Here is a 15,474-nt window from a genome sequence, read left to right on the forward strand (position 1 = left end):
ACCAAGCTCTTTTGTGTGCAAATTAAAACATAATATAAATAATAAAAAAATTAGATATGAAATTAAGTGTTAAAAAGGACCACACAAATATAAACATACCATACAAAGAAAATGTTCATGCATATTGATGGAGCCACATGTGCGCATGTACCCATCCTTTTTAACACTCAATTTTTTTTGTGCTTGTATACACATTGAGTGGTACGTTTGGGAGTTTCAATGTTCTAATAAACATTTCCATACATAATTTTCAATCCATTCTAGTTTTTTATTATTCCTTTGAACTTCCATAAACATCTCAAAAAGTCTATAAGAAGATTTTAAGCTAAAGTTTTTTTTTTCATTACTTTCATACTTTAGTCTTCGTTTCACTTTCCTCTTATATTAAAACAAATAAATAATTAGCATATATATATATATATATATATATAAAGTAACCAAATCAACAGTCAAATAAAGATAATCATATTATATATACACATTGAAATCAGAATGTAACAAGTTATAGATGAATGAGAAAAGATGCACATGAAAATTGATTAAGCATATAATAAACCAAAATTTCAAAGGAAGTATTATGGAAGGATTTCACTATCATAATTGTTTAAAGATAACTATTGTTGAACACCCTAACTCACAATAAAGAAATAATTCACAACAGTCGAGTTAAAAATTAACATTGAATATTTTGTTAGATAAGAAACTTAACTATTTCAATTATATAAATATATATGGGAAAACTAAATTATTTATTTGGGATTATGTTTATTAGAGTTGACCCATTAACTATTATTAACCTATATTAATTAATTTTCTATTTGTCCATTAATTATATAAGACTTTAGCTCTCTTTAATTGAAAAAATGTTTAAATAGGTATAAGATGATAGACTTTAATTAAACAAGTAACACATTTTTGTCACGTAATAATTACTTTGAACACTTTAAGTCCCTTTCCAAAGTATTCATTCTTTTCATATACTTTTAAAATAGTTAATTTTAATTTTAATTATTAAGTAATATATTTTTATATTATTTGTAGTTAGTTTCTTAGGTATGTAATTGAAAAAATATGCATACACATAAACATTGTTGTAGTTTATTAATTTAAGAAGTTTTTATTATCATTTATAAAGTTAATATTTGCTTTGAATTCAAATTAAAAAAAAGATATTGAAATGAGTGTTAATATTAAATTTCATAAAAATAATATTATCTATAAAAGATATTTTAACAAAAAAAAGAGATAATAATAGGATTATGTATTTTGTTAAAGATTTATTCTTTTGAATATTCTAAAAAAATATCATTTTTAGATTTTATTATTTGTATAAATATTAAATTATTTTATTTACAACTTATTTGGAAAAAATTAAAATATAAAATCAATTTGGATATTTTTATTTAAATTATAGTAGACGAAACATTAAAAAAAAAACTAAATTGATGTATTAGTTCCATGAAGGAAGGTACTAAAAAAATATTAAAAAAATTAATGTTCCATTTCAAGTATTAAACTATAATAAAAAAATTTGAATAGTGCAATGTTTATAAAATATTATAAATAATAATTTTAATAATCGTCATTATATTTTTTTAAAATTATTTTTTCTATATTCAATTTGAGATTAAATATGTTACAAAATAATAATTTTTTTGCTTCTTATTGTAAAGTATTTTTTAACTGAATCACGCAAAGTAATATAAATAATTTTGTTAGTTAATTTTATTGGAATTATAAAATAAAATTACGATGTATCAATGTTATCCTTCTTACTTATCATTAAATTTTTCATGAGATAAAAATAGTATTCTATATTATAGCTTATGTATCAAAACAAATAAAATTGATGAATGACGATGGGAAAATTTAATAGGTAAGAGATAAAATATTTATTTATAAAATTATCTTCTAATTATCCAACAAGAGCAAGAAACACATATTTTTACAATCTTTAAAAAGGGCAAAAGATTAAAAATAAAATTAATGCTTTATAGAAATTGTTAAGTGTTTTTATAAAAAGAACCATAATTTCTTTTTAAATTATACCTTATAATAAAGATCAAATGAAGTAATTGAAATAATTATCATTGAGTAAGATGTTAAAATTTCTTGATTATTAAATTTTAGTAAGAAATTGTGGTTTTCAAATAATTTTAAAACAATTGATTAATTATACTAGAGTAAAATTTAAATAAAATGTTTTTCTTGGACCTAAAAAATTTTAAACACGTTCCTAGCCTGTTCCTACCTCACACAACAATAAAATGTGTTTTTAGTAATGTTAGAAAAATGTTATTAAGTTGTGAGTAAATGTTAATATGCTTTTGGTATATTTTATCAATTGTAAGATAAAATCTGTGTTGCTAAAGATTTTTTGTGACGCCCTCTACTTTAACATTAATACACAATAAATGTAAAAAAAAAAAATCTTTTTCTTTTTGACTAAATTAAATTTTTCATAGTTGACAACATTTTTCATGGATAAAACAATTGTCTCAAATATCATAAGGTAGAAGGTTCATATTCATAACTCATAAACCATAAAAAGTCAACATGTAAGTATCAAAACTCAAGAAATCATATAAAATAATAACAAAGGAAAATATAGATTAATTCCAGTAAAGGTGGCAGTGCCTCCTAGTTAGGAATTAATTTATAACTTCCAAATCATGTAATAAAAATATAATAAAGATGCACATTTTCGTCTTTTATCAAGAACGTTCAAAATTACAAAAAAGAAAGAAAACTAAGGCTTTTAAAACAATAACATCCTAAACTAAGCCTAGCTATGCCTGATGTCACATCCTATCAGAGAATGCCCAACTGAAGTTGTAACATTGTTAAAAAAAAAAAAAAAAAAAGAGGCTGATTCAGTAGCCCAGAACGGGCCGTTCCCAAACTGGAACGGGCCGTTCCAAGCTAATGAATTGAACTACATATTGTAGTTGAGAACGGGCCGTTCTGGGAAGGAGAACGGACCGTTCTGGAGGGAGAACGGACCGTTCTGGAGGGAGAACGGACCATTCTGGAAGGAGAACGGGCCGTTCCGGAGGGAGAACGGGCCGTTCCGGATGAGTCCCGGAACGGGCCGTTCTGATTTCAGAACCGGCCGTTCTGGGCGTTAATTTTGTGCGTGATTTGGGAGTTCGGAACGGGCCATTCCGAACTCGGTACGGGCCGTTCTGGGCCAATCCGAAAGTCTATAAATAGGGGGTTGGGGGCCTTCAGGAGTTTTGGAGTTTTTAGAGAGAAGTTTTAGAGAGAAGGTCTCTGGGTCAGTGAGCTCCTTTCTCTCCCAAATTTCTCTGTTTGACTCCTTTTCTCCTCTAGATCACTAACTCCTTCTGACTTTTCTTGAAATTCAGATTAGAAAGCTTGTTTTGGGAGGACTGAAGTTCCGAGTTGAGCCTCGAGGGGAAATTATACTTTTGTTCAGTCTTTGGCTATCTGAGCCAATCTTCAGGTAAGGGAAGCTAGAATGTTTGTTATTTAAGTTGCATGTGAGTTTAGAAACTCAATTGATGCATGAAAGTTGAGGATCCATGGCTGGATCGGAGAATTCGCTAATTGTTCAAAGTCTTGGAAAAAATGGGGTTTCTGGTGAATTTGATGCATCAGATGGGTGCATGTTGATTCTAGGTTTATTTAAGTTGTATGGAGCCTATGCATTGTATTTTGTGTTTGCATGTGACTGGATTTGTTGGTGTGGATGAGAGTTTGTGAACTCTGTTACTGGAACTTAGGCAGGGCGCAGGATGAATGCGCTAGGCATGGATGAGTCTTGGGACTCTCAGGCTGGGATTAGGCTGGGCGAGCTCAGGCTACGCCGAGCGTGAATAAGTTTATGAATGAATTGATGCTTATGCATGTTTAAAGTTGAAGTTTTAGATCATGTATGTATGATATATGATGTATGGTGAGGTGTGATTCATATGTATGCTTTGTGATGATACATATGAATGTTTGAATATGATATGACATGCGTATATGTTCATATGAGTATGATTGTTGATCATAATGGTAGGTAGACCATTATGATGTATGATGCATTATTGCATGTGATGTCTTATGACATGTGTATGATTGTTGATCATGCTGGTGGGCAGACCATTATGATGTATGATGCATGATTGCATGTGATGCCTATGGCATGAGTCTAGCCTAGGACTTGAGGAGAAAAAAAATATTTTCGAACTGGAAGAGCTCACATAGAGTCTCTTGAGAGTGGTGCTTGGATAGGCCACTGATATATGAGAGTGGTGCTCTGGGAGGCCACTGGATTTGGGAGAGTGGTGCTCAGATAGGCCACTGGGTTGGGTGAGTCTCCTCTAAGTCCTTAGCTAGTGTTGGAGCGGGGTATGAGGTCGAGGGTTATTCCCTTAACCAAGTACTCGGGAAGGTGCGTGGATCCTTGCGGATAGTCGGTGGGCGAACTTCACAATTGACTTGGTTAATGCATGCCAAGGTCGTGGTAAGCCCGTACCCAGCTGTGCTATACCTGACGGTGGATCTGGACTTCCAATTGTGTAAGTGACATCATCCGAGTAAACCCGAGGGAGGATTATATATCCTGTTTAGCTGTGACCGAGCGGGCGCATTGGACGTGAAAACGGTTGGGGTGGTTTCGGTAGGATGGAATGTCACTTATACAGCTCTATTGTTGTGGAGATCTCCTAGGTGTATGCGTGACGACGCATTAGATGATTGATATGCATTGATATCTGTCATGAGATGCATTTATTGCATGATTATTAATATGATGAAGTGTGGTGTTTGACTTCATGATTGGTGGATTGTATTTTATGCATGAGTAGTATTGGATAGAGTGTATGGTGTGACTCTATGAATAGATTGTGTAGTATAGATTATTATGATTCATTTGTGAATTCTAGCTTACCCTTCTGTTTCCATGTGGTGGAACTGCGATGATCATACTTGGTATGGGAGCTAGTCAGGGCTAGCTTGGAGTCGAGGTGACCGCTGCGAGACGGGGAATTTGATCCTCGTGTTAGGGTTACCATTTTGGGTAGCGATTTTTGTCTGTTTGACCGGCACTAGGGAATATTATTTTTTTTGGGATGACTGTACATATATGGCATTTTATTTTTGTATTTAAAGAATTTGGTTATTTTTATTCTTATCTATACCTGTATGTATGAGTTATCCAATTTAATATTTTCCTTAGTTCACTAGTAGTAGTGCGATTCCACTAAGTGTAGAGACCATGGCGGGTCGTTACACTTTTATGGTATCAGAGCCGGTCGAGTCTGTTAGGATGCTCTGTGGGGAGTGATCCTTCTATGTTTCTGTTGTGTCATATCTTTGATATGTGTTAATTTTGGTGAGTTGTAGTGGTAAAGTGTTAGTAAAAGAATGTTTGAATTCTTTTAGTATGGTGAGGTCTCAGTTTGATCATATCGCTAGAACTATGGAGATGATGGCCATAGTGATGCAACAGTAAAGTGCTTACTTTGCTCAGATGGAGGTGAATAGAGCTGCGGTTGAGACAGCTAGACCGGTGGTCTCTCAGGCAGAGTTCAGGAGATGTTAGCTTCTTCAGTTCAAGGGGGATTCAAATCTTGATGTGGCATATTAGTGGTTGTGTGAGATGGAGAAGATCTTCAGTGTTTTGAGATCTTCTGAGGAAAGGAAGTTGGCCTATGCAATATGTATACTGGCAGGTGAGGCTGAGTACTGGTGGAGAGACACCAAACAAATGTTAGAGAACAGGAGTGTACCTGTTGATAGGGATTGCATTAAGAGAGCCTGTCTGTTCTAGATTATGCTATGAGGTTTGAGCATTTAACTCGTTTCTACTCTCAGGTCATATCTGAGGCTTGGAGATGTAGAAAGTTTGCAGAGGGATTGAGGCACGAGCTGAAGAGGGTCATAGTCCCTATGTCCATAGTGGAGTTTCCTGCCTTGGTGGAGAAGGCAAAGACTGTTGAGAGTTTGGAGGGTGGTAGTAGCAGTGGTAAGGCTGCTAGAGTTCAGGATGGGAGGCCAGTAGAGGGGACCCTATGACAGACCTGTACAGTCTCAGAGAGGAGCTGTTAGTAGAGGACCTCGACCTGTTACTGCTCAGGGCGGAGCACAGTCGGTGCGGTGCTACAGATGTGAAAGAGCACATATGGTTAGAGATTGTTCTCATCCGGGGAATGTTTGCTTCAGATGTGGTAGGCCAGGCCACATCTTTAGAGATTGTCAGACACCGCCGACTTCATCTGGGAGTGCCCCGAGGCCACCCAGACCTACAACTGCGGGGAGAGTGTTTACATTATCAGGTGCAGAGGCTTCCACTTCATCAGACTTGGTGAAGGGGAAAGGGAAGGCAGCAGGTGAGGATGTTTTATTTTTGTTCGATTCTGGTGCCACACATTCATTTATTTTTGTTGATTGTGTGGGGAGATTGGGTTGTTGGTGTTTGCAGGGCACGTTGTTTGTATGTATCTACTCTGGCTTCAATTTCTTTGATGACATTGGAGATGTGTGTGAGATTCCTAATAGAGGTGTTTTGGTAGGAGGTTCTGAGTGAACCTGATTGGGTTGCTCATGATAGATATTAACATAATCTTAGGGATGGATTGGTTATCTGTCCATCACATCCTTATAGATTGTGCTCGGAGAAGATTGGTATTTCCTCAGTTAGAGGATGAGGTGTTGTTGTCAGCGGGTCAGGCTGAGTAGTTGATGAAAGATGGAGTTGAGTGTTTCATGTTGTTTGTCGTTTTGAATGATTGAGATGGAGAGGGCCATCACTGGGATTGAGATTGTCAGTGAGTTTCCTGAGGTGTTCCCAGATGATGTGCCGGGATTGTTACCTATGCGTGATGTTGTATTTAGCATTGACCTGGTATTGGGTGCAAGATCGGTATCAGTGGCTTCTTATAGGATGGTTCAAGCTAAGTTGGTAAAGCTGAAGAAACAGATCGAGGATTTGTTGGAGAAATAGTAGTGAGGTCCAATGTTTCTCCTTGGGGTGCCTTGGTACTGTTAGTAGAGAAAGATGGTGGGGCCCGTTTGTGTGATTATCGGCAATCGGTAACTGAATAAATTGACGATAAGGAATAGGTATCCGCTTTTGAGAATTGATGAGCTGATGGATCAACTGAGGGGAGCTTCGATGTTTTGATGATATATGGGTGTATTCTAGATCTTTGGAGGATCACTATGAGCATTTGAGGTTGGTTTTACAGGTACTGAGAGAGAGGTAGTTGTATGCCAAGCTGTCCAAGGGTGAGTTTTGACTGTCTGAGGTGAGATTTGGGGCATGTGATATCGATAGAGGGGATTACAAGAGATCCAACCAAGGTGGAGGCTGTGATCCAGTGGGAGCGTTAGAGGACTGTTACGGGGATTAGGAGTTTTGTTGGGTTAATGGGTAACTATCAGAGATTCATGAAGAGTTTCTCTCGAATAGTAATGCCTTTGACTTAACTAACTTGGAAAGATCAGCTTTTAGTTTGGATGGACGCTTATGAGCAGAGTTTTCAGGAATTGAAGGAGTGATTGACTACTTCTCCAGTTTTGGTGTTACCTGACACTGGTGAGTATTTTGATATGTTTTTGTGATGCTTTTCACCAGAGGTTGGGCTGTGTGTTGATGCAGGAAGGGAGAATAGTAGTGTATGCTTCGAGGCAACATAAGACTCATGAGAGGAATTATCCTACTCATGATTTGGAGCTTGCAGCTATGGTGTTTGCCTTGAAGTCGTGGAGACACTATCTGTATGATGCGAGATTCAATGTATTTAGTGATAAAAAAAAAAAAGAAAGAGTTTGAATATGAGGCAGAGGAGGTGGATGGAATTCCTAAAGGACTTTGATTTTAAGTTGATGTATCATCCTGGGAAGGCGAGTGTGGTAGCGGATGTATTGAGTAGGAAATCCATTCATGTGTCAGCTATGTTGATTAAGGAGTTGGAGCTGATTGAGTAGTTTAGAGATTTGAGACTAGAAGTGGAGGTTGTCCAAGATCACATTAGTTGCGGTATGATCACCATAACTAATGAGTTCTTGAGACAGGTGGGAACTAAGCAATTACAAGATCTAGAATTGTTGAGGATTTTGGGATTGCTTGGTATTAAGAGGGCAGCTGTTTTTGAGCTTAGTGCTTTGAGCTTAGTGTTGATGGAGATTCTCAAGTGAAAGTGTGATAGTGTCACTAAGGACTTTGTGGTTGAGTTGCCTAGGATAGCTAGGAACAGTGACTCTATCTGAGTGATTGTTGATAGGTTGAGAAGTGTGCGCACTTTCTTCCTGTCAAGAGGTGGTCCTTGGAGAGGCTTGCACAGTTGTATATTAGAGAGATAGTACAGTTGCATGAAGTGCCTTCCAGTATTATCTCTGACAGAGATCCAAGGTTTACTTTCAGGTTGGCATACTCTGCATCAAGTTTTGGGGACGAGGTTGAGGTTGAGCTCTGCTTATCATCCACAGATAGATGGTCAGTCGGAGAGGACAATTCAGTCAATGGAGGATCTCTTGAGAGCTTATGTGTTGGATCATCTGGGTAGCTCGGAAGAGGTGTTACCATTGGTAAAGTTTATTTATAATAACAGTTATCACTTAATTATTGGCATGACACTTTTTGAGGCTTTATATGGCAGGAGGTGTAGGACTCCATTATGTTGGTATCAAGAGGGTGAGCCAGTAGTGGTTGGTCCAGAGTTAGTTCTTCAGACTACTGAGATGGTGAGATAAATTCAGCAAAGGTTGAGGGCTACCCAGAGTTGATGAAAGTCCTATGTTGATAGGAGGAGGAGACCTCTAGAATTTGATGAGGAAGAGCATGTGTTTCACATTTTATAGTTGAGGAAGTAAATCCCAGATCTGAGTCAAGTGGTAGAGATGGATGAGGTGCAAGTTAGAGAGAACTTGACCTATGAGAAGAAACCGGTAGCTGTGGTTGATCACAAGTTGAAGAAGCTTTGTGGCAAATCCATCAGCTTGCTGAGAATTGTTTGGGGTGCAGCTACTGGTGAGGTTACCTGGGAGGTGGAGAGTCAATTCAAGGAACAGTATCCATTCCTCTCTTCAGGTAGACCTATTTTCGAGGACGAAAATTCCTATTTGTTGGGGAGTATTGTAACATTGTTAAAATAAAAAAAAAAAGAGGCTGATTCAGTAGCCCAGAACGGGCCGTTCCCAAACTGGAACGGGCCGTTCCAAGCTAATGAATTGAACTACATATTGTAGTTGAGAACGGGCCGTTCTGGGAAGGAGAACGGACCGTTCTGGAGGGAGAACGGACCGTTCTGGAAGGAGAACGGGCCGTTCCGGAGGGAGAACGGGCCGTTCCGGATGAGTCCCGGAACGGGCCGTTCTGATTTCAGAACCGGCCGTTCTGGGCGTTAATTTTGTGCGTGATTTGGGAGTTCGGAACGGGCCATTCCGAACTCGGTACGGGCCGTTCTGGGCCAATCCGAAAGTCTATAAATAGGGGGTTGGGGGCCTTCAGGAGTTTTGGAGTTTTTAGAGAGAAGTTTTAGAGAGAAGGTCTCTGGGTCAGTGAGCTCCTTTCTCTCCCAAATTTCTCTGTTTGACTCCTTTTCTCCTCTAGATCACTAACTCCTTCTGACTTTTCTTGAAATTCATATTAGAAAGCTTGTTTTGGGAGGACTGAAGTTCCGAGTTGAGCCTCGAGGGGAAATTATACTTTTGTTCAGTCTTTGGCTATCTGAGCCAATCTTCAGGTAAGGGAAGCTAGAATGTTTGTTATTTAAGTTGCATGTGAGTTTAGAAACTCAATTGATGCATGAAAGTTGAGGATCCATGGCTGGATCAGAGAATTCGCTAATTGTTCAAAGTCTTGGAAAAAATGGGGTTTCTGGTGAATTTGATGCATCAGATGGGTGCATGTTGATTCTAGGTTTATTTAAGTTGTATGGAGTCTATGCATTGTATTTTGTGTTTGCATGTGACTGGATTTGTTGGTGTGGATGAGAGTTTGTGAACTCTGTTACTGGAACTTAGGCCGGGCGCAGGTTGAATGCGCTAGGCGTGGATGAGTCTTGGGACTCTCAGGCTGGGATTAGGCTGGGCGAGCTCAGGCTACGCCGAGCGTGAATAAGTTTATGAATGAATTGATGCTTATGCATGTTTAAAGTTGAAGTTTTAGATCATGTATGTATGATATATGATGTATGGTGAGGTGTGATTCATATGTATGCTTTGTGATGATACATATGAATGTTTGAATATGATATGACATGCGTATATGTTCATATGAGTATGATTGTTGATCATAATGGTAGGTAGACCATTATGATGTATGATGCATTATTGCATGTGATGTCTTATGACATGTGTATGATTGTTGATCATGCTGGTGGGCAGACCATTATGATGTATGATGCATGATTGCATGTGATGCCTATGGCATGAGTCTAGCCTAAGTGACATCATCCGAGTAAACCCGAGGGAGGATTATATATCCTGTTTAGCTGTGACCGAGCGGGCGCATTGGGCGTGAAAACGGTTGGGGTGGTTTCGGTAGGATGGAATGTCACTTATACAGCTCTATTATTGTGGAGATCTCCTAGGTGTATGCGTGACGACGCATTAGATGATTGATATGCATTGATATCTGTCATGAGATGCATTTATTGCATGATTATTAATATGATGAAGTGTGGTGTTTGACTTCATGATTGGTGGATTGTATTTTATGCATGAGTAGTATTGGATAGAGTGTATGGTGTGACTCTATGAATAAATTGTGTAGTATAGATTATTATGATTCATTTGTGAATTCTAGCTTACCCTTCTGTTTCCATGTGGTGGAACTGCGATGATCATACTTGGTATGGGAGCAGGTCAGGGCTAGCTTGGAGTTGAGGTGACCGCTGCGAGACGGGGAGTTTGATCCTCGTGTTAGGGTTACCATTTTGGGTAGCGATTTTTGTCTGTTTGACCGGCACTAGGGAATATTATTTTTTTTGGGATGACTGTACATATATGGCATTTTATTTTTGTATTTAAAGAATTTGGTTATTTTTATTCTTATCTATACCTGTATGTATGAGTTATCCAATTTAATATTTTCCTTAGTTCACTAGTAGTAGTGCGATTCCACTAAGTGTAGAGACCATGGCGGGTCGTTACAGAAGTTTTAAGCCTCATCACCAACATCCTCATAATGATGATCACCTTCAACATAATTTAAACATATACAAGAACAACAAGGGATTGAGAAACATCTCACTCGATTCTAGGTGTAGAAATAACAATTAAGATACACACACAACTCATACAAGCACAGTCACATTAATCAAGTGAAAATTCAAATTTCACATACAACAATAACACATGCACAGTCATTAATTCATCATGCAATGATGTCATGGACTCGACTCATAGATGCATGCATGTGGCGCTAATCACGTGTCTCATAATCACATTTCTCATCATATCATCATGTTACGTCGTGGGTGACCCAAGGTACACCTTGTTAGCATGTTATATCGTGGGTGACCCAAGGTACACCTTGTTAGCATGTTACATCGTGGGTGATCCTAAGGTACACCTTGTTAGCATGTTACGTTGTGGGAGACCCTAAGGTACATCTTGTTAGCATGTTACATCACTAGTATGCAGTCTAAACGGCACACCTAGAGTTATATATATGTATATGATGCATGTCATACATTTACAATTTCATTGACTCAACATTTCACTTATCACGGAATCCACAGAGAGCACTCTTATTTATATTAAAAGTTATTTATTTTTAAAATTAATTACATATTCATTCATTACTTCCAACAAGGAACACAGTAGGGCAAACAGAAAGTAAAACAGAACACATTCATGTTCCTAGAAACATACATCAAGTAAGGGATTGGGGGTCAATCCGACTATCCAACAATTATTCCCACACCGCCGAGCGAGGTTTCTCACTCTCCCCTTACCTTGATAAGTAGGAGTTGAAACTAGAGCAGAACCTTGCTAATCTCTTCCTCTAGATTCCCTCTTTCTTTCTCTTTCTTTCTCTCTCTATTTCCCTCTCTCTCTCTCTCTTTCTCTTTCTCTCTCTAAGTTTTCACCCTTGGTCAGTTATAATTTTTTCACAGCCCCTCCCTCCTATTTATAGGCATTCAGGAGTACTCGGAACGGCCCGTTCTGGAGCCATTCGTTATATGCAAAATTTACAATTAGAACGGGCCGTTTTCAAAATCAGAATGGCCCGTTTTAAAAATTTGAACGACCCCTTTTCAAAATTAGAACGACCCGTTCTAGGGTTCATTTTAACACATATTGACCATAATTGGAATGGCCCGTTTCTAACTAAGGTTTTTAGGCATTTTTAGAATCTTGGAACGGCTCGTTTCACTTTGAAAACGGCCCGTTCTGGATAACCAAAATTGGCCTCTTTACTAATTTGAAACGGCTCATTCCACCATTTGGAACGGCCCGTTTTGGTCCTTCAAAAATAGTTTACTTTCATCGTTTGGAACGGCCCGTTTCACTTTTTGGAACAGCCCGTTCTGGACCTAAAAAAACATAATTTCATATAAAAATTAATTTTTTTAAAAATCTCTAAAATGTTCTATAAAATTCCCTTAATAAAATGAGCTCCATAAATATAAAATAATAATAATTAACTATGTAAAAGATTCGGGATGTTACACTTTTAATAACATTTTTACATATTAATGGTGACATTTAAAAAAATGTACTAAAGTAGTATTTTATAACATTTTAATAATATTGTTAGTTTTTTGTAAATTTTATAAAATGATAATTGGTATTAACATAGATTACACTATCATTTTATATCTTATGACTTTTATATATGACTTCTTTAGGGACGTTTGGTACATGAAAAATATTTAGAATATAACGCTAGAAATGTTTACTTCTCACTTTTGATTTGTTATTTAAAAAAATAACACTCTTAAGAAATATTATTTTTAGAAAATGATTTTTGTATAGGTTTCAAATATAATTATTCTCATGAAAGAGATGATAAAAATAAAATTTTAATGTATTATAAATGTCATGTTAACTTTATTTGTTTATTTAATATAACAATAAAAATCATTGATTCTCAGGAAACATTTAAAAACATTTCCAAAAATATTTATGACTAATTAAATATATTTTCATAATTCACATAAATGATCCTGTGCTAGTCTCCTTTAGGTTGAAGATATCTTAAGTTAGTCACCACTAAATCTAGATTATAAATCAAAATTCATTTATCTTAAATTTTACTTTATAATTATATCTATATATCTATCTATATATATGTGTGTGTACGTGTGTATGTCATTTTTTTACTTGATGTGAGATTTTAATTTTAAAAAAATAGTTAGAAATTAGAAAATTATATCTTTATGTATCTTTTTTTTACTTAATGTGAGACTTAATTTTTTAAAAAAATTATAAAAAAACAATATTAAAATAAATAATGTTACTTTATTTATAGTAATATTTTCCTAAATAAATGTTACAATAATCTATTAATTTAATATAATAATATTTTAATAAATATAAATAGATAAATATTATTAAAAGTATGTATAAATTTCTTAAAAAAAAGAGAGAGAAGGAAAAAGTTTCTCTCACTAAAAACAATCAATATCCCTCACATCAACATGTTATTTATAAGCTTATTTATAGCATTGCAAAGTGCATGCATCCCTACACATATTTTACTTTATGTGGGTCGATCCATAACCTTCTAATTAAGTTGGAAAAGGGAACAAATAGTTAAAAGCCAAACCTCCCCTTCCTATCATTCATAATCCCTTTGTACAGAACAGCCCTATTAGTAGGCATGACATCCCTCAATTTCCTTTCATGCTTGCACTTTTTAACATCATCAATAACCATAACCTTCTCAATGACTTGTTGAGCCCTTCCCACGTTTGTAAGATCACTCTTATTCTCCATTGGAAGTTCCACCACGTCTTTTGCAAATCGCACCTTCTTCTTGCTGTGATGTTTTGTCGAGCCTTGAAACAAATAAAAAGAAAATATGATATAGATTTTCTCCTAACATGTAACATAGACAAATTCAATTAGAGAAATTTGAGAAAATTGAATAAAGAAGAATGTTAACGAAACTCTCTCGAACACTTTCTTTTTAATGTTTTTTTTATTATTAATTAAAATATATTAAACATCACAAATCATAAATTCTATAAGTCTATTTAATGAACTTTTTTAACTTATCAAAATTTGTAATTTTCGATGGGGAATATTCGTGAAAGACTGTTCAAGAGAATGCTTCCTACGTTTCTTGTGGAACAAAATCATGATACCATTCCTAAAAAAAGAAAAAAGTTGGTCATGTGGGTTACAAGATACGTACCTCGAATTTCACACTCAAATTTCTTCATGAAGTTATTGAACAAATGCTTATGGACTTGATGAAACAAAAGGACCATGCTTCCTGATACAGCAAACACAGTCATCAACCCAAGTCTCATTGAACTCTCCATCTTTTCTTTCTCTTTGGTGTTGGAAAACTTTTGGTTTGGTTCACACAGTCCACATGTGGTGGCATTTATGTATCATTGTCAAAGAAAATGAAACTGAAATATTTAAGTACCCAATGAAAGAAAAGAACAGAAAAAACATTTTTTAGAATCAAGATAAGATGATTGTAAAGAAAATTAAATAAGGAATGATGGTTTATGTATGGAAAAAAGGGGGTAACGAAATAGACGGTTTTCCCAAAGAAAAAGTGGTATTTATTTTGCCTATTTTAACTATGAAAATCTTATTAAGTCATTGACAACGGTAAGATAGACCTTAAATAGAGAAGAAAGTTCCATTCCAATACTGTTTTAGGGTTATAAGGGATGTCAATTGGATTTCTTAGGATCTTTATTTTTCAAGAGTTCATGAATCCACCAATTTTTTTTTGTCTCCCATTCAACCAAATAGATTATTGAATAGATTCTTTTAAGATTACTTTCTATTTTTTCTACGGTGTTTAAAGAAAAACATCAATGAAGCATCATAACTCTTTTTAATAATTCATTTAATGTTCATTAAAATTAATTGTAAATTATAAAAGTGAGTTGAATAATTCATTCAAAAAACCACTCTTATGTCTTTTGTAATAGAGTCATATATATATTTTTAATTTCTAAACTTTGTGAAAAAAAATTTAGTCCCTAAACAAATTTTTTACTAATTTAAATCCCTGAATTTGTATTAATTTTCACTTTTAATCTTTAACATTTTTTTCCATTAACCTTTTGATCCTAACGTTAAAGTTTTTTATTCATGGAAAAAAATTTAGACACTAAAACTAAATAAAATTTGTTGAAGAATTAAAAATAAATACACAAAAGCAATCCTTTATAATATTGATATTTATCCTATTGAATTGATTATCTCATTTCTATAACTCTTTCTTAATTTATTATACAAATAAATTTTCTTTAGAAGTAATAGCTCTCTCTGCACAAGAAAATATTAATTACATTATCTTGCATATTCATGTATGCACAT

At 35.3% G+C, this 15,474-nt stretch overlaps 1 protein-coding gene across 1 annotated transcript; it reads right to left on the minus strand.

The window, feature by feature from the left end:
- Positions 1–13,509: 13,509 nt before the first annotated feature.
- LOC109813352 (uncharacterized) lies at positions 13,510–14,630 on the minus strand. The gene is made up of 2 exons (XM_020377518.3): positions 14,324–14,630; positions 13,510–13,964 (listed from the first exon to the last, which is right to left on the minus strand). The coding sequence occupies exons 1-2, from the start codon at positions 14,451–14,453 to the stop codon at positions 13,720–13,722; spliced, it is 375 nt and encodes a 124-aa protein (XP_020233107.1). The 5' UTR covers positions 14,454–14,630; the 3' UTR covers positions 13,510–13,719.
- Positions 14,631–15,474: the final 844 nt, after the last annotated feature.

Source organism: Cajanus cajan, chromosome 7, assembly GCF_000230855.2.
Source record: "Cajanus cajan strain Asha chromosome 7, NIPB_CcT2T_4, whole genome shotgun sequence".
Lineage (NCBI taxonomy): Eukaryota > Viridiplantae > Streptophyta > Magnoliopsida > Fabales > Fabaceae > Cajanus > Cajanus cajan.

What these genes read in the sequence shown, in the direction of transcription:
- LOC109813352 (XM_020377518.3), bottom strand. Translation starts at nt 14,453, where the DNA reads ATGGAGAGTTCAATGAGACTTGGGTTGATGACTGTGTTTGCTGTATCA. An exon ending in ATTTGAGTGTGAAATTCGAG is followed by an intron (nt 13,965 to 14,323) that starts GTACGTATCTTG and finishes ATTTGTTTCAAG; the next exon opens with GCTCGACAAAACATCACAGC.